Source organism: Colius striatus, chromosome 8, assembly GCF_028858725.1.
Source record: "Colius striatus isolate bColStr4 chromosome 8, bColStr4.1.hap1, whole genome shotgun sequence".
Lineage (NCBI taxonomy): Eukaryota > Metazoa > Chordata > Aves > Coliiformes > Coliidae > Colius > Colius striatus.
In genome coordinates this window covers 5,665,420-5,692,298 of record NC_084766.1, presented here as the reverse complement: position 1 = coordinate 5,692,298, position 26,879 = coordinate 5,665,420, and the positions used below count along the sequence as shown (strand labels likewise).

Genomic DNA, 26,879 nt, shown 5'->3' with positions numbered 1-26,879 from the left:
CTGCAACCTCCTCCAAGATATGCTTAAATTGCCTGTGCTCTGGCTTTGGACATGGTCACACTGCTGCCACTGACAGAAAGAGGAATCCTTTGTCACGTCACAGGCAGAACTGAGACTAGTCAGAATTTGTCACTTGGATGCACAGCCACCTCCTTCTGTAACCTTTACACTCTTCTCCCTGCCACAGTGACAATGCAACCCAGAATTAATTCCAACACTGACCTCCATGACATCCCCATTTTCTTCCACAACAAACAGCAACACAACCTCTTCTAGGAAAAAAAGATGTGCCTGACCTTTACAGAACTGAGAGTGTGTGTGTGTGTGCGCATGTGAAATACACCGAGTTTGATGGTTCTTGATTAACAGTCTATTTTCACTGACCTAGCTCCAAACCTCTTTAACCCCTTGTACTTTTATTTTCTGGACGTGCTGCTATTTTGAGAACAATATGAAGGTGGCATCCATACTAGTAGAGAAAAAACATCCAGGAGTCAGAGAAATGACAAGATACAAAATGAAAACACTAAGCAACAACTACAGATTATATATAGCATGTGCAGATAACTGCTCATCAACGGCACACACGTCCCAAACTCTTGTCAGCACAGCAATTTCTGGGTAATTCTGTAGCTTTGAGCAGAGAATATCTCTGGAAGAACTGAGTCATCACTTGCACAAACAACATGAACACCAAAAAGCACAGTCTGCAAAGAGTTAGAAGATAGACAGCTTTAATTTCATAAACTCTTCTTACATACATATATTTAAGGCACAACCCAAGACCTTAAAACAATAACCATAGAATCTTTACCACTGTCAACATTACTACTGCCTTGTGACAGCTGCCCTAGCGAGGATGAAATGTGGAACACCTTCAAAACAATTCTGTGATTCTGTGTAATCAAAGAAAGAAGACAAAACTTGACAAAACTTTAAAACAGTCTTAATGAAACACACAAAAACTCCAGGCTCTTCTCTTCACACCCCAGAGAGCAGTTTAGCACAAACCCAACTCTGCATACAATACATATAAAATTGGCGTTCAAATGGCACGTGCCGTTTATACAAAAGAAAACCTTAAATCATACAACTGTGATTTCTTTTGTTGTCATAAACCAAACTATTTCAGCATAATATAAGCAGAAAAGAAATGATGACCTGCCATTCATGGATTGCTCAAGAGCACTATGTAGAATGCTGAACAGATGGCACCTAAGCTTGATGTTTATATTTTGGGGGCATTTATTACCTACTATTTTTCAACTGAAGATATATGCAGTAGCATCTTTTAAAATGTAATTGTTGTAGGATTAACAGGTCATTATATGTTTCTTTTTGGTGAGGAAAAGATGTTTTAAAGCAAAACCATGAAAACAGCAGCTTTTTAAAGGAAAGATGAATGTTCCATTTAATCGTTCCCACCACACAACTTGAGTAGGATTTTCCGGTAGTCTCCTGAAGTATCACCCTGGAAAGAAACCCAGAGAAAGACAACCTGAGGACATGTGCTTTGAAATAGAAGCAAAAGAAAGGTAAGCATCTTCAATATGACATTAATGAGCAAAAGAAGTAAAGCCAGGGCTGGAAGAAAGAAGGTGTTAATATCCTAACAAAAACCTCCACAAAACCAAAACACTCAAAGAAATACAAGTTCATGGCAAAATCTACTCCTTCCATCACTGGAAGCAGAATATTCATAGAGAATGGATTTCTTTAGCAATCTCAATTTAGTGTACAGGTTCAATGACTTACCTGGAAATAGTTAAATAAAAAAAAAGTCACCAAAAAGCTGTCTCCCAGCAAAAGGTTTGAAAACATGGGAAAACTAATACAGGAAGCCCTTGCAGTCAATGTGGATCTTTTTCAAGAGGCAGTGAGTGAAAGTTTACTCTTTATTATGTTTAAACATTAAAAACATGCCCTAATATCAAAAGATCTAAGGGGGTTGGGTTGGGGGTTTTTTTCCACAATTAGAGAATATCTCTTTCATACTGTGGGCAGCGCAAGTCAGTATGGATGCACACACAAACATGCACGTGACTACTGCTCATCTTCACTCCAAAAATCTTCTTCTAGGTGATATTCTGCGGTGTATGGGCAGAAAGACCACATAGTTGCTGGCAGAAGACTCACATCAAGACTTTTGGCACACATTGTCTTTCACTGTCTTTGGAGGATTCCTTCCAAACACTATTAAACAACAGCCCCTCTGTGCCAACAGTAGAAGGAGTAAGTAGGGGCTTAATAGATTTGGCATGTGCATTGCAAGGTAAATAAAAGTAGCACCACGCTCTCTCCTCCAGTTTTTATTACCCTCCCTATTGGACAGGCATCCTCTTGACTGTTGCTACAGCTGTTAATAGCAGTAACAAGGTGGATCAACTGCTGGAGAATCTGAAGTTTAGTCTATTTCCAAAATCTTGTACTTGCAAGAGAAAGAGAAGGCAATCTTTTAAGTGTATTTGGAGCTTTACACTCTTTCAACATACACAAGATAGACTACCATGATTACTCAGTGAATACAGAGATAGGGACAGAGATCAGACTTAAAACTAGATCTCTGAAACTCCTCTGGACCAATTTCCCTTTCCTTGTCTATTGGCCTCCTTCCCATTTAGCTCATCTAGCGCTCCATCAGGCAAAAACAAGCCTCCCCAGTCCTGACCAATGCAGCAAACCCAACACAGCCAGCTGCACTACAAGCAGAAAAGATGCCACAGCAGGCAAGAGAACATCTGTCAGCCTTACAGTAATATCTGTGTAGAGGGATCTGCCATACATCCGCTTGTATTCTGCACGGATGTCCATCAGGTCAACCTCACTGCGCGATACCATGATCCGAATCAGCGTTCTGTCTTTTGTTCCCGCTCCCTGAAACAAACACAACATCATCATGTATTAGTGATTTGTGGAAATGCTGGATGACACGGCACTAGTAAGAAAAAGAAAAGAAATTATCACCCCACAAACAGCCATCTACTAGCATAAGTCCATTGAGCTTGAACAGAATTTGGCCTACCATGCTTGAGTTAAAGTTAATGGGAGGACCCTAAAAGTCAACTCTTTGCACAAGAACAGTGAGGAAAAAAAAAAGAGGAGGTGGTGTCAGGGGGACAGGGAATTGAAAAAGCTTTGTGTTCAATGGTCTGTTTATTTCAGCTAGACCTCTCTATTTAGAAGACACACATTTCCAAGAGTTTTCTTTAAGGTATTGTATGCATCTCAGGTGGAACAAACGAGCTACAATAATGATTGCATCTTATTAATCATCTGCCCACTGAAAAATGTAAGTACTTTCAGCTAAGCAATTCTTTTCAATGAGCTGTACAAGCATTTTTTACCCAAAGTCCCACACTAACAGTTTATGTATCTTGTACCTTCATAGCCTTCTGTAACCTCTCCGCAAAAAACGCTGGTGTATTCTTGAGGCACTTCACTGCAAAAAGAAACAGCACCACAGCAATAAGGTTTTCCTCAATCAGAAGCCACAGTCATTTCTTTCAAGCTTATCCTAGATAGTTACATGCTTTAATTTTACGTAAACATACATTTGACACAATGCAGCTCCTACTCCTTCAGTCACTGAAATGACTTTTAATCCAAATAGCAGCTGCAAGAAAGGTAAAGAACCTACTGAGCAAACTTTTCCATTACTAGAAACCATCTAGCATAAAGCAGTCATCACAAATCTTACTTATGAAGGAAAAAGAAGCAATGGGGAAGGGGCAGAAGTCTTGCGGGAACACTAGGTAGGGGTGCTCCTGACTTTTTCCTGATTTAAGAATGGTTAGGTCACATATCTGCAAGCTGGGACTAATTCAAGTTCTGCCCTAATACAAGCTGGGAAGTCATCTGTGACAGAAATCTCACCCCTATTTTCCAAGTAATTTTTTTTAGCCAAAAAATTCACCAGGACTCCTGAAAAATTCTTGACAAGTTCTTTAGTAATGACTGGATTTGATATTTAATTAGCACAGTTCATTAGAAATCTGGAAGAGCAAAAGCTGAATCAAAATACTGTCATATTAATCAGGATGATGAAAGAATCCTCCATCATTCATCAGAACTAAAAATCTGTATATTGATTCTATGTTGGTTACAGGTGAACAACCACACAATGTGTGGCCAACTACACAGATAGCAAAACACACCCAGCATTGTATGGCACAAAAAGGTATCAAAGGCACTCACGTAAAATCAACAGGGAACAACAGGGGTAAACCTAAATAAGTATTTCACAGCACACATTCTATATAGGAAAAAGTACTTTTTCTGAATAGGAGAATGTAGATGAGAGATATTTCACCACACACAACTGTCAATGGTACAAACACTACAGTTGCAAAACAAATGACAAATGAAATGCATGTTTCTGTATCACACTTGCACTTCAAGATGGTTGAAGACATTAGTGTAAATTACCAGTTGTACAATCCAGAAAGCTTTAAAGAAAGCAAAATCAAATATTTGCAATTAGAAAACCCTTTTTTTCCTGAAAACAAGGTTCACAGAACAGATGACACTGACATATATGTGTGTATATACATATATACACATCAATAAAGAAATAAAACCAAAATATGTTCAATAAAAGAGCTATTCAGTGGATATTAATGACAATCCTTGCTCAAAAGGCTATTGACTTGCTGCTACTTTGCAAGCTACAGTCTCAATCCTGAATCTCTATCTATATAGAGACCTGTCAAGTGACTCCAAAGCTCTACAAAGCCAAAGGACCTCCAAACTCTGATAGTACAGTTTCTTTATGGAAGCGATATTTTCCTACAAACACTTATTTTCCTTAAGTTTAGTTTTCTAATGATACTTCCGAGGTGATAAATTCTGAATGCTGGAAAAGGTCTGCAAACATATCAGACCAACAGGGTTGGACTTAGTTTGGGTCATTAAAAGGTCACTCTAGGGACAGCTTAGTCAAAAAGAGTAAAGACAATAGTTACATACTTCACATGTATGGGAATGAAAAAAAAGAGGTTTTCGAAATCTATTCCCAGTTTGCAAGATTCTGTTAGAAACTTCCATGAAATAAACCTGTTGGTTTTGAACCAAATGTCCTCTCAGATCTTGTTTCCAAGTGATGCCAAGTACATTTTTCCTATTGATTTAGATCAGAGGGTTCTTGCAATTTTTTCTTATGGTACATCACTTTCCCAGTCACCACCACATTCAAAACCAAAGAAAAACTCTTTTAAAGCAGCAGCTCTAGATACCACAGTAAATTCACAGTAGTAAACAGAAAAACAAATGGAGATGTAAAGAAGAGACAAGAGACAAAAGGTGAGAGAGAGAGAAAGAGAGAGGTCCACAATTCTATGTAGAATAAAACATTTCAAATAAATCTACTGTACAACAACCTGAGGCCTTGTCCTAGTCTCATGGTAACCAATGACTACTCCCCAAGGGACAACAGTAGACTTAAGAGCCTTTACTCTTCAGAAGTAGTTAGAGGAACTTAAAACCAAACATTTAGCAAAGCTGTAACCACAGCAAACGTGGGAAAGAAAACCTGTTTGCAACCAGGTTTAAGTTTTCTTCCTACTGTAAAGAGGCAGAGACAATTATTACTAAGAAGAACATCCTCAGCTGGAGTCACAGATGCCACCATCTCAGCCAGCTGAGGAATGAACACATACCTACTGCCAGCATGCCCTTTTCCAGGTCTCCAGACATTTCACGACATATGCTTTTCTCAATGTCCCGGTTACACATCCTCTGGTACTCGCTGAAGACTGGTAACGGAAGAGAAAGATTTTAGGAGTCACTCTGACATCAAGAGGTGACATCCACTGGTGCATGTTGCATGGCTCTGTATCCATTGCACTTCTCAACTTGATACTACAGTGCACTTACACAAGTTTTAATGTCTCAAAGACCAAATACTATATTATTAACAACACTGTTCCAGTTACACATTCTAGCTTGCCTAGATCATTTTTAAGCTTACCCTTATTTTTAAAGGGCTAGCCCAAGAAACCACTGTAGGAAAGGAGTGAACATTGCTCTAGGAAAGCTTCACGTGTCAATAAAATTAAGATGAAAACATTCATGTTTACACACATCCCCCCCAACCTTTTCCTCTCCATCTAAGTGCCTCAACATGTAGCACATTTCAAAAGTTCTGTGTAGTTACTAAAACATTTCCTACAAACTGATGTAACACCCAATCACTAACAAGGGGAAAGGAAGGATTGCAAGTGTCTTCTGCACACACAAGCATGTAAAACTGAAACAATTCCAACATCTCAATTATTTTATCAGAGAAACATTTGAACAAGTGTGACTTCTACCTGCTCTGCTATTTAAGAAAGTCGATCCTATTGTGCAGTTCTTGTGTACCCTCTCCCTCACTCATTTCACAGATGAGGGAAATTCAGGCACAGAGCAATGTTGTACATTTTTATCCTTACATACAACAGAATCAAGGTGCTGTTTATGCAGAAGAAAACCTTACCTGCTCTGAGGTGGGCCCTGCTTCTGGCACACAAAATGGCATTGAACTTGGATTCATCAGTTCCCAGACGGTTCTCTCCAGCTGCATATAGCTCCTGAACACAGTGGGGAATTCACACTTCATTACTCAGAAAAGCAGTCAGGATGAAAAGCTGAGTTAAGAGGCCTGCTTCCTTACAGCATCTCCTCCTTTTACACTTATTTCTTGGTCTATGTACCGATGCAAAATAGGAGCAAACAATAAATAGCACCTAGTTCCAACTTTCCTACAACATGCTATGCTTGCAGCCTTCCTAGTTTGCTGGTACATAAAAGCTCAAAGACAAGAGCTCCAGATTACTAAAGGAGGAAAAGTTGTTTAAAAAGTACCTGAAAACTGTTTGTCCTAACAAGGCTTAGCTCTAGCTTTTTTTCTACACCTCTAGGTATATTCTGGGATGTTCTCTTTTTGTGGCTAAAGCATACTATGTAGAAAGCTAATTACCTTACTACTTATATGACAGCAGTGTGCTGAAATGAAACAGGGCTTTCTCCTTAGTAAGTGGTAAAATGGAACACACAAAAAAAGTAATAGGGTAAGAGTTACTAAGCCCTGCTGTCTCCTTTGCAGCAAAAAATCCAGAGTTCCTTGAATAACAGGCAGAAGGTAATGCAGCTGTTGAGAACATTAAATTTAATCCACATACACATCACCTCAAATATCTTTGGACCATTTTCCTAATGAGCAGCACAGTGGAGTCACGCAGCACTCAGAAAAGCCAGAGAGCTGACAGAATGAGAGATGAAAAACCCCTATAGACTCTGTTCCCAAGAGCTTCATCTGTGTAATGGAATTACATGGCTCTAATGCTCTGTCAGGGCTTTTTTTATCATTCCCATCCACTGAAATGTAACTGCTACACCAGGAGAAGTCCCAAGTTGTTCAAAACTCAGAGTAAGAACAAACCACACATTCAAATTTCAGCATATGGAGTTGACTACAACTTAGAAATGACAAGACTTTCTACTGACCTGCACATCTCTTTGGACGAGAGACATATCAACAGTTGTACTTTCATCTCTGTTTCCCTAAAAGAATTTGAAGTCATAAAAGTGTCAGTGTTGGGCTTCTTTAAACAATAAACCAAAACCAACACCCCTCCCACCCACACACAAAATCCAAACTCCAAAAGCCCAGGGTGCAAGTACCTGAGAAAGTGAAACTAAAAGCCTTTGAAAGTGTCCAGATGTGTCACTTCTGATTGCTTCTTCCAGGGTTTTCTTAAATTCTGTGAGAGGGACATGGTCATGAATCATCATACACCCCTGCTCATTTCCTAAATCATCAGTCAAGGACTAAGGAAGAAAATTGTAATGGAACTGTAACAAATCTAACCTGCTTTATAGACCCTGTTGAGTTCCTGAATGTGCTCATTACTGCGAGAAGCTAAGATTTCAATGAGACAGTTCTCATCTGTGCCAACGCCCTAAAACAAAGAGAGAAAACACACTCTTCAGATTCTCATCTTACTTTTACAACCTAGTCAACAGAAGTGTAATAAAATCATACAACAAAATACAATTCAGAATAGAATCTCATTATAGAAGTCAAGGCAAGTAGTTGAAATGCTGCTTTCAGCATGTTTCCAAACATAGATGTGTACTAAAGGTACAACTTGAACAGATAATTAAAATAATGATGAAAACACAATTCCATTTGAAAATGGCATCCTTTGCACTAGATTTAATGCATTTTAACAATCGAGTTATTCTATCACTAAGGTTATTTTCTTGATTCTAACAGGTAACTTACACTAATTGATAAGAGTTGCAATATAGAAGGCAGCTAATATTAATTCCCCCTCCTAGTTACTTCAAAACTGTGGTCAAAGAACATATACATATTGACTCGGTAATGGAAATCTTTATTTCACCTTCATTTCAACATTGTTTTGACATAAAAGTATTTCAGCTGGTTTATTTTTTAAAATTAAATGTTTATAAAATAGTGTCATTACTTGAAAGAGAAAGTACACAATACTTTGATAATATTTTAGAAGAGGTTAAGCAAGGGCAAAGAAAATACACTTTTGAGGTGGGGGGAAAGAAACAAAAAGGTACACCCTGGTCAAAATCTTTATGAACCTAGTTTATGAACTATTCCTGAGCACTGAGTTTAAAGTCACTGCAAACTCTAAGTTGAGCAGTGTAATCATCGGTTCCATTACAACTCAGAGCAAAAACCCTGAAACAAGGGTGACCAATGCAGTATCTGGCTCTGAAAACAACAGCTCTGTTGTTAAGACTATGTAAAAAAATGAACTGCAGAGACTGTTAGGGCTCACTTTCTGCCTTTTTTTGTGTATTTATTAATATATTTTTGTCACAACAAACCTATTAAAAAGTCTTTACCTTTAACCTATGACAATAACATTTCCAAAGTTTACTAACCATGTGCCTCCAAGAATGAGGGTACAGATCAGTCAAACAGTGGGCTGAGAATCTGACTAGAGAGGAGGTAATGTATGACTACCAAAAATTTTATCAGCTGACATATTTCCTCTAGTTTATAAATTTGTAATTCCTACACAAACCTTTATAGCCTCCTTGATTTCATAAGCATCAAACATGACAGGTGTCTTCATCATTGCTAAGATTGTCTTCTCAAAGTTACCTGACAGCTCAGACTTGAGATCCTTGATCAAATCCTAATAACGAGTAAAAACAAAGGGAAAAATGCATAAAGACCAAAATTAATAAATGTTAAGCATCAGAACTCTGGACTTTAGAACACTTTATGCATAAGCACCAATAAGATATCTTAAAAGTAAAACTATCCCACTTAACAACACTAAATCCAGCATAATGGTAACATGTGCATTTAGGTAATTAAGGTCCAAGTAAATACATTGCACAGACCAAAGAGTCAAAGTAACTATTTAGCCAAGAAATTGCTTTATATGTTTCATCTGAAACATTACATCAATGTCGAGTGGGTGAAAGGAGAATCCCAAACAGGCCATTACTTGTGAACCATCTTCCCTTTAAGCAACTTCCAATCTTTTTTTTTCCCCAAACACTAAGCCTTCTGACTTCCAGTGAAGCAATGTAAGCCATTGTTTCTTCTTCCTCCCCTTCTCATGCCGTATTATTACCTTTCCATAGGCTGTTTTGAAGGACAGGATGATCTGCTGCCGTTGCTTGTTTGAACGACTTCCAAGACAGTCAATAATAGCCTGCTCATCAGTTCCTGTACATGCACATGGACACCACAGAGTGAGCAAGCACATCATAGGAGGACTCATCTGTCTGTTTTCATTTGAGCCTCTCTTTTAAACCCAACTGAAGGACACGTATACTTCGAATTCATCTACAGTACATACACAGAACTTCAAGCTTTACTCCACAAACACAGTAAGAATTGAAAAAACCCACCCAAAACCAAATACCAAACTGAGGATGTTGTTATGCTCACATGAACTTCCAATAATTCTTCTGACAACCAAGGATAAAACCACACTAGCCCACTCAGTACATATGTTTACAATGGAGAGAGATCAGTGCTAAATCAAAGCTGTGATCCGACTTCTAACTGCAATGTAAACCCACAGGCTGCTCACCAAATCCTTTCATGGCTTTCCTTAAGACTTCTGCGTCCTTTAGAGGGTCAAATCCTGGTGCATCAGTGATTGTGCCACGGTTTCCATACTGAAAATCACACCAAGTTTAGTTTTACATTAGTGTTAATCAGTAAAAGACTGTTTTGCTACTTAAGAAAGATGACCACAGTTCCCAGTTTCCTTTTTGTTAGAAAAGTAAGAGAACTCCAAATCACAATAATCTATTGCCCATATTATGAAAAAACGCAAGGTCAATAAGGTTCTCTGAGATAAAATCCAAATGACTCTATGATTCTATGAAACTGTAAATACAACTGGCAATGCTTTAAGTTAGGAAAAGTAAATTTCATTAAATCTGAAGTCATGTCAAATCTCTCTTTTTGGATAACGTGGTAAACCTGCATTTGTTTCAAGTCACAGGAGCCTATATTGCTTGCCTTTGGAAAGGATCAATCTCTCTTTGCTTTCTTTTCACTTTTAGGGTCAGTTTACACTTACATACACAAAGAAAATGTAGAGAAACATACACATGGTCACATCTCAAAACAAAAGCACTGAATGCTCTTACTGTTACAGGAGAGACCACAGGCCCTGGAGTTCCTGGGTAAGACGGCACAGAAGGATTTGCAGCTGGACCAGGGGGATAATTTGGCATGGGCTGCTGCCCTGGGTAAGTTGCTGGTGGTTGTCCTGGATAGCTCACAGGCTGCTGCCCCGGCGGTGGTGTGGGCTGGCCTGGCACAGAGCCTCCTGGGTATCCTGGGTAGGCTGGCATTCCTGATGGCTGATTTCCTCCAGGTGGAGGATAGCCTCCATAAGAAGGCTGTTGTCCTGATGGAGGTTGCCCAAAGCCACCTGGAGGAACTGGGGGATAACTCCCAGGTGTTGAAGGAAACACACCCTGTGGGACCCCTCCAAAGGTCCCTGCCAGGTTGGATGCCTGCAATGACAGCAAATAAAACAAGAGATGGGAAGGTGTAAGAACAGTTAAGTTTCAATAATGTGCTTAATACAAGACAACCTCCCTCCTCACCAACACAGAGAGCAAGTTCTGAACCGACAAAAGAAATTTGCAACAATCATGTCTTGTTAGCAAGCAAGATGGATAAAAACTCTTTTATTCAGTTGACTCCTGCTTTGCTGTAATCATCAGCTGCCATTCATCAAGAGGCAGAATCAACAGAAACACACCTGCCACTGCATCTAGCATTACACACCACTCACATGGAAGAGCACCAATAGCCATGCATCTCTTACTCTAACAACTTATGCCAAATAATCCCAGCAACACAAAACCATGCTTATCCATTCTCTGCCCATGACTGTCCTACATGACCACAGCATCATCTGAGCACAGGGATTTATTATGAGCAAGCTCTGGCTGTTTTGTGATGCACTAGGTGTTTTAGTAAGTCTAGAACTAGCAAGAGTTTGGAAAGATACCTGTAGAACCTGCAGAAAGGTATTTCACATGCAATAGCATCTTATGTATTGTGGAACACACTCAGACCCTCTTCTACAGGGGAATTAGAAGAACTGACATCTGATGACTGCAGTGTTCTCAGAAGCTAGTTGCTGTGAGTGCTATGTGCACCCTAGACAGTTTGTTGCTCATTTTGACTGCTGGCTGCCAAATCAGTTCACTTAATCATTGCCTCAGAAAGGCATCTATAATGCAAATGTCTTCCTACAAACTGTTCACTCGTTATGCAGCGTAACAGATTCCTGAAGACAAAGTTGTCAGGAGTGTCACTCACTGCTGCTTTATGAAAAAAAGTCACATTTGAAGCGTGTGCTTTTTCTTCAATCAATGTAAAAAGGCTTTTACTGCCATCTGTTAAACATCAGTGCTTCCTTCTAAGACACAGCTAATGCTGTATTCTGTTCAGAGACGAGTCACTGATACCTGTTGTGGTTTAACACTGGCTAGCAACTAAGCACCAGGCAACCTCTCTCTCACTGCCCTCACCCCAGTAGGATGGGGACAAGGACCAGGAAATAAAACAGTACAACTCGTGGGCTGAGATAAAAACAGTCTAATAACTAAAAGAAAATATTCTGATAAGAGTAAAATAATCATATTGAAAAGGAATATAAACAAAAGAGAATTAAAGAAAGAAACCCTGAACAAGTGATGCCCAAAGCAATTGTTGATCACCCACTGACTGATGCCTGACCAGTGATCTGCCCCTCCCCACCAGCTCTCCTCAGTTTATATACTGGGCATGATCTCCTGTGGTATGGAATAGCTACTGGGCTAGATGGAGTGGTCATGCTCCCTCCCAGGGGGAGAGGCAGAAAAGGCCTTGACAGTGTGCAAACGCTGCTCAGCAGTAACCAAAACATCCCTGTGATACCAACACTGTTCTCAGCACAAATCCAGAACAAAGCCCTGTACCAGCTACTGGGGAGAAAATTAACTCCTTCCCAACTGAAACCAGGGCAATACCTCAAGTTGCACAGACTCATTCCTTATTCCGACTGGACAAAACCCAAGTAAGAGGCAAAATCTAGACTATGTTTGCCAATGCAAATATATTTAGAGTGAATACTCAGTGTTATGTTTTGCTATTCCTCTGCACAGCAAAAGCCAAGTCATATCACTTTTATGTACACGAATTTGCAAGTCAGACTCCTAAATTCAACATTTACCTAGTGGTCTGCTTTCCTAAAATAAGGAATAGCTCAGAGTTACTGCTTTAATACTGAATGTTGAACACCTAAACAGACTAAAGGCACAGGTCTTAAGCGATTAACTTCTCAGTGGCAATGTCAGAAACACATCCTTGCACATGAAGAAGTCACAGTAAAGCAGGTTCAGTGAAAGCAAACTCACCATTCCAGACATGTAGTTGGGATTGAACTGATTGGCATAGCCAGACACGTTTTCTAGGCCAATTGGAGGAGGATTTGAAGGTGGATAGGCAGCACCACCCCAAGGACTGCTACCTGAAATCAAACACAGCTGGACTGAAACAAGAAACTACACCTTTTTTCACTTATTCCTTACTACTTACATTTCTAAAGTAATGCCTGTTCAACATCAGCAGTTTGGGAGAAGAAAAAATCAGCTGAAAAGGTGCAGCATAGCAGTGCAATTACAATATAAAGAGAGGCTTCACTGGATATTTATCACACTAGTTATCATTTAATCTGTTAGTCCTCATTTAGAACAACTCTAAACATATTTGAAGGCTAACACTCAATACTGTAAACACATTTGGACTAGAGAGTAGTTTCTCTTAAATTATAAAGTTGTCTCAGTATTCCAGTAGGAAGATATTTCCAGTTCCTGTTAGGCTGCTAATTTGAGAGATGTCTGCAGAACACGACACATTCACAGATACCCAAGTCACAAAACTTGGCTGCACACCACAGTGCAGTCTTCTCTGCACATCAGTCAGCAAGCCAGGATATCCTGATGAGAAAGAAGATTTATCCTACCAGGCTCATTTGGCTTCTCACTGTACACTGCTTCCCCTTCTCAAATTAGCTTAGCTTGCCTAACTCCACATTTCACCATACCCATGTGACTCCAGTCCTTCCTTTATACCAACAGCTGTAAACCTCATTACCAACTATAAAGTTCACTTTGATACCAAACAGTTGTCACATATTTCATAAGCTCTATATTCTTAAAATTCATACCCTTCTTAACAGTCCTCACCTCTCCAGATACAACCATCAGCATAAGAACAGTGAATTAAGGATAATGTCATCATTAAAGTCCTAAGTTTTTGTGGGACATGGTTTTAAAATGTATGACTGATTTCTTCCCTTACTCATTTTTCTCATCAGCTGCCTTCATGACTCAGTACCAACAGGACACTGTTGCTTGATATTTATTGATTTTGGTCAAATGATAACCATCTCCTAGTGCTGTGTGCTTCATTTGAAATGCAGGAAAATGGACTTCATTTGAGCACAGAGTTGAGCACTCATATAAATCAGAATCCCCAGACAAGAAAAAATAGGACTGAAAAAAAGAACACAAAGTTTTGAGGAGTCAAGAAAACCTTCCAGAGTCTTGTTATTCATCCATGCCATGTGTCCACTTCAGACATACAACCATCATCTAATATTAACTTAATCCAAACAACTTACCTGGGGCTGCTGGTGGATACCCACCCGCTGGGGGATAGCCAGGGTAACTCATTGCAAAGATCTGAAAATAAGTGTGAGAGTTATTTTCTGTAAAGCTTCCCCGGTGACACCACATAAAATTAACAGAAAACATGCTGCCAGTGCCCAGTTTCCAAAATTTAGATGTGAACTGCACAAGTCACACCAGCCTTTCCCTGGGAAACCTCTTCCCATTTCCTTTTGGCAGACCAATCAATGTGTTCAGATATCTAAGCAGATTCACTTCTCAGACGATTTTTCTTATTCATTTCAGTTACTACTTACTGCCCATTTTGTCTGTTTGGTTGTTAAGGAAGTACTGCTTGAAAATGCTTACATTATTGTGCTATTAAAGTCACCAGAAATTCACAACCTATACAGAACAGTCTTATGAATCAAGAGTAGAAAACCGTCTGACAAATATGCCACATCTTCCAGTGAGTAATTGTATGAGAAGGCTTAGAAGGCATTTAAATGCAAATGTCTGCAGAAGTGCAAGGTCAGAGTAAGAGGTGGAAGGGATACACTTCATGCTCACAGCACTGCCATAAAATCTGAAGGGTTTACTGGAAGGGTAAGATTATTAGAACAAATTTGATCTCTGAAAGTTGATAGTGCCTCTGTCAGCACAGAGGTGCACAAATTCATTAGCTGTCCAAAATGGAAACGGAGGTCTCAAAGGAAGGACAGTTCAATGAAAGACAAAAGGAAATGTTTTGTGTCTTATTTTAAATAGAACAACTATCATGAAAAATGCTAAAAGTCACTCAAGGGGCTTGTTACAGATGAAGTAACATCCACAGTCTTAACTTTTCCAAGGTTATTTTTAGTGGCAATTCCCAGTCCATTTTTAAGCTGCTGTGCCAACTGTAGCTCTTTCCCCTAAAGCATTGTCTTTTTATATGTTGTTTTGCCATGTTTTGGATTTCAGCTGGGGTGTTTTGTTTTGAGTTTGGTTACAGGGGGTGTTGTTTTGGGGGATTTTGTTTCATTTTGCACAATCACGTTAACACGCCTTTCTGGTTTGCTTGGCTCTTTTGCAGGGCTACAGTGGATTGGAAAAAACAGAAAATACAATTAGGAAATCTTCAATTTACTTAAAGACCGTTTGGACTCATGCTGCATGTAATCATTTACATTTAAACAGAGAGAAATGAACTAGCAGAAATTACAATGAACAGAGCAGATTGGAAGTTATAACCCTACCTTACCCCTAACTCCAGTGTGTAAACTGACAGACTCAACAACTTACTGAATGCAGTTTCTCAGGGTTAGAAACAGCTTATTCACCAGTAAAGCTATGAGACACCTTTAACTAGAAACACAACCAATTTCTGTGTTTGCACATGTAAGTATTGCCCTTCCATTTGTGCCATTTGTTCATTCTCTATTCCCTCTACAAACAGAAATGTGAGGTGAGGTCAGCCAAGGGTATAACATTACCCCATCATTACCCCCTTTACTCCTTCCAACAAAGTTAACAATTGCTCTAGTTCCACGTGTGAGGAAATAGTGCAGGACACACACCTGGGAAGTTTGCTCACATTTTACAAAATCCAGCTTTAAAATCAGTAAACTGTCCATCACAAACGCTACACTTAAACCTCATGAAATGTCCAGGGAAGCCCACAGCCATCATGGCCCAGTTCTGCATAATCAGTCTAAGAACAGACTCTATATTAGCTAAGGTGACACCATCCAAAACCAGATTATATCTGAAGAGTAAAGGCTCACAGGCATTTTTACATCAGATCACATGCCTACAAGATGCTGTCTAGAATATGGTAAATGTTTTTCCCCACACTGCCTTCAGCCTTGGTTTCTAATGAGATCTTTCACTGCACTGCTGTCTAGGAGTTCTGGAATAAATATCAAGGCTGCTACAGCTGAAAAGGCAACAAGTTTTTGATTACATAAGGACTTCTCTACATGGCTAAGCTCTCTGTAATTTTTCATTTCCTATGCAAACACAGTGCATAAGACCTACAGCCCCAAACCCAGCACACAATTCACTGTGCCATATACACAAGGGAGCACAGACACCGTACACAGCTGTCAGCAAGGAGATGAAGTGTATTTTTCCAGGCATGCTCAATGTATGTCCTACGTGAAGATTTGGTTCCTATCTGTATCCCTTTTTAATACCAGAAGCTGAATCTTGGGAAAATGTCTCTCAGTCATCCCTGATGCTCAGCAAAATAAATGAATTTTTGCTGTTGAATATTTAGTGATGCTACTAAATAAAGAGCATAAAGATATGGCAGCAGCTGCATGGGGCATTTTTCAACGCTCTACAGAGACAATGTTCCAGCTTGAATATCTTCAAAATGCCACCACACTCACTGCAATTTTACAGAACTTGAGAAAGCTAAACCAGTTAATAGAGGAGATGCAAATTCAGGTTATAAAACCTATCCAAACGGCACTTGCAAGATATTGCTACCTTGAGGGAATCGTAACTGCTGGAGGCAATGCCTGCTGTTACCCATAAAAGGACTGTTAAAACTACAAAGCTCACGAGGCCAAAAAGCAAAATCTCAACACCTCTTCTGAAAGCAAAACATGTATTCTCCTCCTCTGCTGGCAAAAGGGCAGGCAGCTTTCTCTCTCCTCGTGCTTCACCATGCTCCTACCAGCCGGCATGCAGGCCTATGTGATTGCTGCAGGGAGCTGCCAGGCGTTAGCCACGCACAGGGCCAGCGTATGAGGCATCAGGGAGCCACACAAGCACAGAGCAGTGGGAGCTGGAAGAGACCTCTAGAGATAATCCAGCCCAATTCCCAGCTAAAGCCAGTTTTATCAGAGTGCCCTTTTATCAGAGTGCACAGGAATACAGCCAGGTGGGTTTGGAGGCCTTCAAAGAAGGACTCCATACCCTCCCTGGGCAGCCTATGCCAGGGCTTCCTCACCCAAACAACAGATTTTCCTCATGTTCAAGTGGAACTTCCTGCATTACAGCTTCTGTCAGTCACCCCTTGTCCTGATGCTAAGTGCTACAGAAAAAAGACTGTCCCTATCCTCTCAACAGCTGACCTTCAAGTATTTTTAAGTGTTGATTAGGTCCCCCTTCAGTATTCTCGAGGCTGAACAGCCCCAGGTCTCACAGCCTTTCCTCATCAGAGAGATACTCCAGTCCCCTGATCATCTTGGTAGCCCTGCACCGGGCTCTCTCCAGCAGTTCCGTGTCTGTCTTGAACTAGAAAGCCCAGATCTGGACACAGTACTCTAGATGTGGCCTTACCAGGGCAAAGCAGAGGAGGAGGAGAACCTCCCTCAGCCTGTCGTCCCCACTCTTCTTGATGCCTCCCAGGATGCCACCAGCCTTCTTGGCCACAAGAGCATGTTTCTGGCTCATGATCAGTTTGCCGCCCACCACAACTCCCAGATCCTTCACCCAGGCAAGTACAGGTGTGTGAAGGGAAGCGGAGTGAGGTCAGCAAAGAAACAGAGAGCAACTCGGCACTTAGGGCCTCAGTACTTGTCTTTAGATATTAGAACAGAGTCATGAAACTAAAACAAAAAGGAACAATGACTTGAGATGCTCAACAACACAAACAAAAAACCCCTACAACCCAGAATCTTAACATGCATAATGCTTATTGGTCCATGTGTACATTTTTACTCACAAATTATTACAGCATTGAAACTTTTCTCCTTCATGTGCAACCTTTAAAACAAGTACTTCTTTTCACCTTCCTCTGTACATACAATAACAACAGGATACTCCAAAAACAATTATAGGATACCTATTCAATAAAGATTTAGGTACCAATTTAAGGCAAAAAGCCTTGGGGTTCTTTTGTGTAGAGGGCATAGAGCAAAGGGATATTCTTTTTTCTTAGCAGAGTTGTTTTGCTTGCTTTTTGCTGTATAGAAGTTTCCTTTCAAATAGAAAGAAAGAGTCTGTTGGCAATTTAAGCTGAGGTTCAGAAATAATGGCTAACTTCCTTAGCAATCTAGTAACACTTTTTTTCATATATATGTGTGTGTGTGTGTGGGTGGGTATAAACACACACATGTAAAAGTTCACTTGTTTCTTTCAAATGCTGCATTTATCCTGGACTTTTCCAAGGGGAATTTTCCCCACACTGGTTTTATTCCAGGCAAAGCAGATTCACAAACACAGTGACTTCTCACATTCAAACACTCCCCTGAGCACCACCTTCTCTCTACTTCATCACCCTGAGTACCATCTTTTCTGTACTTCATCAAGTTTCTGATGGTCGTTTCTCTACCTTAGCAAGTATTTACCCCTCTAAACTAATTTTCCCAGACATTCCAAAAATCTTGTCCCTATTTTACCTTCTAAGCCCCTATTCCCAAACTCCTTCTGGTACATCCACAACATCTTATAAACATTTAAAGTGATGAGCAGCATTTGCCTGCTGACAACAAAGTGGTGACATAGTTCGGGGAACAGAAGACACAGAAGGCCACCCTGCTATACAAATACTGTGTGGGAGGATACAGGAAGAGCAAGGTCTGTTTGCTCAGCCATAAAAGAAGTAGTGTATTGAGAGGAGGAAAAAATCCAAACAACTAAAACACAAAGGAAGAGGGAGTGCCTTGGAAAAAAAAAACCAGAACAAGTACTGTTAAGATCCTCTCCCTGTTTCTCAGCCTTCAACCTGGGAGTCCACCTAAAACTCTACGCAAAGATCTGAGCTTTGACTCTCACGGTGGACATTGCTCTCTCACTTCATGTTGCAAACTGCAAATCACTCAAGCTCTTGAGCATTTTTCTGCTCCTATGGCAAAGAGTGAACAGATCTGTTCAATATCTGTTATGTTTGTGAGATATTTTCATTGGGAATCTTGAAAATGTACTCCTCTAAGCCACTGCACTCAAGGACTGTGACTGGAGATATTTATAACAAAAACTGCAAATCACACAATGATGGTAGAAGTAAAGAACCAAACCTTAAGGCTGCTGAAAACTCCTGTTTCAAGGTGCAACAGAAATAAGCTCAGAAAAATGCATTCACGCCCATTCCTGGAATTTACCTAGTGGCTGCTGTTCATGCTCCAGCTACACCAAAGCCCAACAATTAAAGGGCAAAAAAGGGATGACAACACTGTGCCCCATATTTGTTTAAAATAATTTAATGATGCCTGCTTCTCAGGGAACACTGAGTAAAGTTAAACCCTTGGCCTTTACCCCTCCTCCAGATTAATTACCAGGATGCAGCACAAAAGGCTGCCTCCAGCTATAAATTACAAAACCTGCACCAAGACCCATCCTTGATTGTGAAACTAACAGAACAGAATTTATCACCTTACAACATGCAAAGGTGAACTGAGGCATTTACCACTGTGCTTTTGCAAGGTGAGGACAAGCCACAGTCAGCAACATACTAGCTAACTGCTATTTTACCAGCCTGAGCAAGATTTATCTTTGACTTGCAGACTGCAGCATGGAAGTCACTCTCTCCTGTATCAGGTGTAATATTTTTCATCCTGACAGATAAAAAGCCTGGCAATGTGGTTTTCCATTAAGTCTTCTGTGTATGTGACTCCTTGTCCAGCCTTCCTTTCACTTAAAAAAACCCTCCCTATTTTAGGATAATGGATTCTCCTTGTAACAGGGCTTACTGTAGCTGAGCTCCTGCCAGCCAAAACTCAGGAAACCTCTTTTAGACATATCTTACCACTCATAGGTTGGCCTTTAGGAGCCTTTACTGGTCTTCATAAAAAAAAAATATATATTTCAAGAGTTAAAAATATGTTTCCTTGCAAAAAAAAAACCCACCCACAGCTCTGAATGGATGGCAAAACAGAAACAAATTCAACAGAGAGGGCTTTTCAGAGCTATCCATTTGACCTGCTTGCTAGTATTACGAGTCAGGATCACTGACAGTTTTGATGATCCTTCTAATTCAATATCATTACTACAGAACTATTTTACTGGAAGATCATGTAACATTTTTCCACCTGCTGGGGTAAACAAAGGGGCTGAGGAGAAGCAGCAGGAAAGGCAGCACTGACAAGCCTTGGTCAAAATAAGGTAGAGCGGGAGGGAGATGCTGTACCCAACAAAGAACAGTTGGATGGGAAGATGCACAAGTAAGCTACAGAAATATTAAAGAACATTCACATGACTGATGTTTCAGTGACAGAAGCATAGACCACGATTTTACAGCCGTACTAATGCCTGAGATGCTAACATGAAGTGATTGTGTCTAGAATGCTAGACTAAAGTGTAAATACTTGCACTGCAATTCTCAAATGTCTATCAACTAGAAGTGAAACTTCAAAACCATTGCTCACAACTTAAACTACATAAAAGATCACCCCACTTCAAATATTTTACACTGTTAAACACTACTTGAAGAGTAATTTGAACAGTGTCAGAAACACTCCACACAGAATACATTGCTTGAGAATACATGACCAAAATAAGATGCTCCAAGGTAGTGTAACAACTGTTTTGATGGTACCTGCACCAGTAGAATCTTCCTATTTCATAGAATAACTTAGAAGGGACTCCTGAGATCATCTCATCCATAAGGAATTTCTCAGATGACTCGCTCTGACCTACAACTAGTACCTCTAATTGCCTGCTTTACTGGCTAGTGAGAAAACAAAACAAACCAGAAATGACATCACATTCAACTAAGACCTCAGAAGCCCACAAAGGATAATTCTGATATAATAGGCAACTTAGCCACTTCATGACAAAGTTCTTTAAACATCTAGTAACAATAACCAGCATCTGCCATGATACACAGCAAACAGGGACCAAAAGCTTCATTAACCAGCTGCCTTGTCTAATTCAGGCCCATACCAGCTTGAGTTTACTCTGCTCTCACTGGTACATCTTGACAACTCAAGACTCACATCCTTCACAAAAGGTCAAAGTTTGAAAGGGCAAGCATGCCAACCTCAGCCTAGATGACAGCAGAACCAGGTCTGAGAGAGATGCCAATGTAACACTACTCACCAGCACCCAATTACAGAGGTGGCAATTGCAGCAATGTAGCCAAACGTTTATTCCCTCAGCACAGGGTTTCAGTCAGCATTTGTGACTTGTCAAGGAAGAACAAGACCTCTTTGGATTTACATATCAATCCATACATATACACTCAAAGCAACAAAACCCAAAGAACAATATAAATGTGCAGCAAAACCACGAGTTCATTCCAGGAGGTCAAGGTCACTTTGGCTTCCTACTCTGCCTCGAGCTGTTTCATTTTGTAGCAGATTCTTGCAATGTTCTCTTTGGAATATTTACAATACAGTCAAAACATATATGACAAGACAGATAAAGGCATTTCCCTAACACAACAAGCAAGAAATATTACCAAAATAGGTTTATGAGATGTTTGAAGAAATAACAGAATCGAGCTTGTTCTATTTCAAACTTGCAACTCCTCATAAAATAATTTGTTGCAAAAACCAGTCATGCTATAAATAGTCTGAATTATGTTCTCTGACTAATGCCTCAGGGATTTATACTCAGCTATTTTAAGTTCTGCCATGCAAGAGCAAATTTTTACATCACCACTGAAAGTCGAGCAGGTAAGTATCAATTATTCCATTTAGCAAAGTACACTCTGTGTGGGAAATCCTACAGAGCTAAAGCGGTAGCATAACATTCAGTAATCTAAAATAACCACTAAAAAACACCTAATCATTAATTTCATGCCACCAATGTTCAATCAGCTGCTGTGCCCCAGGCTGAAGTCAGTGCCAGGGAGTGGTCCTGCAGTGAAAGTGGAGGGCTCCAGCATCCACCCACCCTGCCAGGCAACAGGAACAAAAGGACGACCAAAGGTTTCCATTGGGTCCTCTGCCAGGACTTCCTACATTTATTTCAAGCTTCAGAAGAAGCCAAAGAACACCAAGCTGTTTGAGTGACAGCTCCACACAGGCACACTGACAGGACCTGCCAGGGACCTTATTTAAAAGCTGTATGGATGCAACTTGCACTGTGCACAAAACCTCTTGTGCTCTGCACCAGGCTGACAGTCCTGGGATTCCCCAGTTGAAAAAGAGGTAAATGTGTGTGTGCAAATACAGTAACTTCTTTCTTAAAGGTGACAGCTTTCATGCTTTCTAGACAGCAAAGGGCTTAACAGTGCCCAGCAACACTAGGAAGATTATTACTCATCAGTGAACTGACTTCATCCATTCCTGACTATGAACAAATTACTGATCTTCATCTCCTTGATTAATTCTTTCCAAGAACTGACTTACTCAAGAAAGAGCCAATTTAGTGTAGTAAACTGGAAAGTCAGGTATTCCACAACCACCATAAACAAAGTTAAAAGAAAGCACAACTATGGCCTTTAAATGTAGTGTGCATATGCCTGCAAGAAGCTAGCATCCAAAAACCAGAATCAGAGGCCCACCTAGCCTAATGATGAAATGAATACTGACTAATGGCTCCCAGGAGGGAAGGAAACTGAAATCCAGTGCTTCCTCAAGACAAGGGAGCTAAAGTTAGAACAGAGTGACCTGTTGGTGACATTCTGCCAAGGCCCTCAGAAAAACCCACTAATGCCTTGTAGGCAATTAAGCACAACAAAAAAACCCAAAACCCCAGAAACTTTTAACATTCCCTGTTACCAAATAAGACAGTACCTTCTCTCTCAAATAGAAAACACACAAGGGAAAAACAAAAGGAATCAATGTGTGGGAAGGACTGCTTTCCATTTATTTGTATACCTCACAAAAGAATGTATCTTAGAAAAGAATATTGCTGCTGATCTGACAGCACGGGGCATGGCCAGCTAGCAGCACTGTGTGCGGTTGTATTTGGTTTTTAGAAACACCATAAGATGGTCTCTTAGGACACCAGCAAGTCTCCACTCTGACCCATAAGTGACTCCAGGCTTGCCTCAGCCAGGATCTAATCTCATAGATCAAGATTTTTTTACTGGCTCTGATAAAATCTGGAACAAATACGGGGCAACAATAGAAGTTATACACTACAAACCGTTCCTGCTACCCTTTGGCTTACTTATCTGCCACTGGCAGTACTGCATTACACTCCTCCCAGCTTGAGGAACTGCCTGAAGGAAAGTCAGCACTTAGAGCAAACACACCTGCTTTCAAATAAACTGGCAACAGCAAAAGCAAAGGGCCCACTTCAGCTTTGGTGAATGACAACAACTCAAGTTTCAAATGCCTTAGCTATGCTCACAGAAGCATAAACGTCCAGCCTTTTCTTCTTCTGAAAAACAAAGGCTTTTGCTACCTTCTTCAAAAGCAATCCAAACCGAAAGTCACTAGGTATAGCCCACAAGCCTCTGTCCTTACTTCCAATAGCTGACACAACTTAAAAATACAGCCAGTAAGAAACCGAGGTTTCACCACAGCAGACGTGAGTGCATGAAATGAACCAACCAAATCACAATGGTGCTGTTAGTTGCACACTTAATTCAAGGGAAGCCTCTCACTGAAATTGCAGCTGAGGGAGAAGTGTGGATGGATGATTACACAGAACCTTGGCTAAAAAGAAATTAGACTTTTTAAATTTCTTTTAAAGCCCTGTTACTTCTGTAGACACCACTAAGCCATCTGTTCTTTCTGATTACATCTCTGCTTTAACTATAGCTTCCTTTTTTTTTTAATCCCTCTATTAAAAAATATCAGAGCCTATCTCAGCTCTGATTAATGCAGTTGCATGGAACAGACCCTCTGGATGCTCCATCTCCTGATACTTGCTAGAGGTCTAGGAAACAACATCTCCGGTAGCCTTCTAACTAGACACACTTTTGTATCTGACTGGATTATGTATTTCAAGTTATTACATAACACTACAGTATTTACAACACTTTTCTTTCATAGTCTGTACTGATTATAGACATACCTCCATAAAATACATAAAAAAACCACAGTGGGATGTATATCTTTTAGTGACTTTTGACATGTCCCAGAATTTCCAGTCTGAGGACTCAAAACTTCTGGGGACTACAGAAAACAAGCTAAAGAACTGACATAGCATATGAATGAGTGTGATGACCACTCCAGAACTTTTAACTCCAGAATCACTGAGATGTTTTGGTTCCTAACCTCATACCCAAGTCAGACAAAGGTAAATACAAATCATTGGTGACATAAAATCACGAAGCCCTTCAAAATCTTGCTGAATCTGTGATAGGATACACTGTCTGCTTTGGGGGCAGGGGGAGAAAAACTCATAAGAGTAGCTACAAAAGGACTTTCAGGAAGAAGAAATTAGTGGGGAGCAAGTCACAGCCAAAACTGGAAGCAATGCCCAGTGCAAGTTATCTGCTGCATCAGTGGGAGGAGAGTGGTTCGCATGACTCTTACAGCAACTCTAAAACCAGGAAATTATAGAAAGAGCCAAGTTCAAGGAAAGGACTCACCCACTTGAGCTTTATAGCAGTCACACATTAACACTGGTGTCGCATCGTATCTGACATTACCATGCATGCTCCACCAACTCAATAGAAAATACTGTGTTCGTTTCCTGTGTCAGGGAATGAATGAATCCCCCACCTCTTGCAGCAGCCAGCCTTTCAGATACATGAAAACTTACTAATCAGCTGCTTCATCAAAACACACGGCACTAGCGCTTTCCCCCCGCCACTCTGTTTCCTCTCAACCCCTTCACCCCACTCTTTCTGCCCCGATGCATCTGTCTCCATTTCTGGCCGAGTTGCTTTCCATTGCTTCTGCCACTCCCTTCAGATGATTTCTCCCCTCAGCTGTTCTTCCTTATCAGGAAGAGGCTTCCAGGAACTACCATAAATGTGATAAAGGAAGGAAAAAAATAACTCAAGGTAGTCCCCCCGCCCAGCCTCTCCCCCAAAACCATGGCAGAGGCAAGGATGTACTCTGTCCTGTAAGACGTTCTCTGTCTTATACAAGCTATAACAAGAGTTTAACAGTTTCTGTTTTAAGACACTTTAAGTACATAACATAAAAAAGTAGAGTACATTACAAATTAGAAGCCATTTGTTGAAAGGGTTTTTGGGAACCAAAAAAAGCGTTGTGTAATCAGCTCTGATGAGACTTCCACCTTGGCCTTCCTCCTCTTGTTAACCATACACGTCAAAATCATAAGTTCTAGATACGCTGAGACGACAATAGAGTACCTCACTGCGAGAGCAGAACTCATTTCCCTCTTGAAAGCACTTCATTTACCTCAGAAAGGGGAGCGAGCAGCTTCCTAAGAACCTCGGAGCTGGTGCGGGCCCCGACCTCCCCCTACAGCAGCCCTCGGGCCTCTGTCACCCCGGGGGCGCCCCGGCTCCTGCCGCCCCAGCCCGGCGCGGTGAGTTCCCCCGTCACCCCGGTCCACAGCCCCGCGCCCGCCCTTCTCTCCCGGCCCGGCCCAACGCGCCGCCGCGGCGGTCGCTCCTACCGCGGGTGCCCGGGAGCCGCTGCGGCCGCCGCCCCTCCTCGGTGTCGCTGCGCGGCGGTGGCGCCCAGAGCGCCGGGACGCGGAGGAGGAGCCGCTGCGGCCGCCGCTCGGGGCGGGGAAACGCCGGCCGGGCCGAGCCGGTGGAAAACATGACGGCTGCAACGGGGCCTGCCCCGGGCCGGCCCGCCCCGCCCGCTGCCGCAGCGGCCGAGGAGGAGGCGCTGCGCCTCGGCCCCGGGGAGGCCCGCGGAAGGGCAGCCGTGGCGACTGTGGGCTGGAAACAGGTTTGACAAAAAGGCGGTTTTCCAGCGAGAGGTGCGTTTCGTAAAAAGCAAAGCAAACAGGAATAAAAAGTAACAGCACCCGTCACATGGGCAGCCCGCTCTGTGCCCTGCCGTACCTCAGCTCTCCGGGGACTGGGTAGCACGGAGCTGCAAAACCACAATCGAGGAAGTTACCATCTTGAGTCAAGGTTGTAAGCGTTCAGCATAACGTCGGATTGAAACCCTGAAGCTGATTGCCTTCACCAATAATTCATAGAGCATTCACTGAATCACAAAACGATGGGGGTTGGAAGGGACCTCTAGAGCTCATCCAGCTCAACCCGCTGCTGAAGCACGTTCCCGTTGATCAGGGGCACAGGAACGTGTCCAGCTGGGTTTGGAAACATGAGAAGGAGCTTCCACGCCCTCCCTGGGCAGCCTGGGCCAGGGCTTGCTCACCTCAACAGCAAAGACTGTGCTGGACCCTCTCCAGCAGTTCCCTGTCCCTCTTGAATCGAGGAGCCCAGAACTGGACACAGGACTCCAGATAAGGCTGCACCGGGGCAGAAGGACCTCCCTCAACCTGCTGACCACACTCTTCTTAATACCCCCCAGAATGCCATTGGCTTTCTTGGGCATGAGGGCACATTGCTGGCTCACAATTAGTTTGAAACATTCAGAAGACACGATTTCCAGGCAAGGTGGAATGGAAACCTCGATGTTGTTGCACGTAGGATATATTTCATTAAGTAAAACTCTACAAAAAATGTAGAGGAAGGAGATTTTTTATGTTGACCTTTTCTAGTACAAGGAATACTAGCTAAACCTTCAATAAACATTGTTTTTTTTCCTACATGCATTCTTTAAAGATGAGTGAAGTTGCTCACATGGAAGCGTTTAGAGAGATGGAACAAAATAATCAAAATGAAAAATAAAGAAGACCTAGCACTTTCCAATTAGATTCTTTTTGCCAGAACACTCCTCAAAATAACATTGCTGACTGAATCATAGCGTTATACAACTTGGGCGGGGAATGAACTCGTCTCTGCAGCTGGAATTTTTGCGAGCAGGGTCTCAGAGCCTCCTTTC

The 26,879-nt window shown here is 41.4% G+C and overlaps 1 protein-coding gene across 4 annotated transcripts; it reads right to left on the bottom strand.

Moving 5' to 3' along the window:
• Window positions 1-717: 717 nt before the first annotated feature.
• On the bottom strand, window positions 718-25,691 carry ANXA11 (annexin A11). Of its 4 annotated transcripts, none has more exons than XM_062001212.1 (15): window positions 25,528-25,691; window positions 14,175-14,235; window positions 12,907-13,015; window positions 10,639-11,010; window positions 10,071-10,158; window positions 9,606-9,700; window positions 9,045-9,158; window positions 7,847-7,937; window positions 7,660-7,739; window positions 7,483-7,539; window positions 6,473-6,566; window positions 5,655-5,750; window positions 3,381-3,439; window positions 2,752-2,874; window positions 718-1,471 (listed from the first exon to the last, which is right to left on the bottom strand). In XM_062001212.1, the coding sequence occupies exons 1-15, from the start codon at window positions 25,676-25,678 to the stop codon at window positions 1,412-1,414; spliced, it is 1,650 nt and encodes a 549-aa protein (XP_061857196.1). In that variant the 5' UTR covers window positions 25,679-25,691; the 3' UTR covers window positions 718-1,411. The 4 variants fall into 4 exon arrangements, with proteins under 4 accessions (XP_061857196.1, XP_061857197.1, XP_061857198.1 ...); XM_062001213.1 differs by having other exon boundaries at window positions 12,907-13,019; window positions 25,528-25,610; XM_062001214.1 differs by lacking the exon at window positions 25,528-25,691 and adding an exon at window positions 25,308-25,395 and having other exon boundaries at window positions 12,907-13,019.
• Between the last annotated feature and the right edge of the window lie 1,188 nt (window positions 25,692-26,879).

Bases quoted from the DNA above. Each gene is read 5' to 3' on its own strand.
- ANXA11 (XM_062001212.1), bottom strand. From the start codon at position 25,678: ATGTTTTCCACCGGCTCGGCCCGGCCGGCGTTTCCCCGCCCCGAGCGG. The intron at 13,016-14,174 runs GTAAGTTGTTTG...GATTTCAGGTAG, and splicing joins GTATCCACCAGCAGCCCCAG to CAGTCCTTGGGGTGGTGCTG. The intron at 11,011-12,906 runs GTGAGTTTGCTT...CTGTCATTGCAG, and splicing joins CCAACTACATGTCTGGAATG to GCATCCAACCTGGCAGGGAC.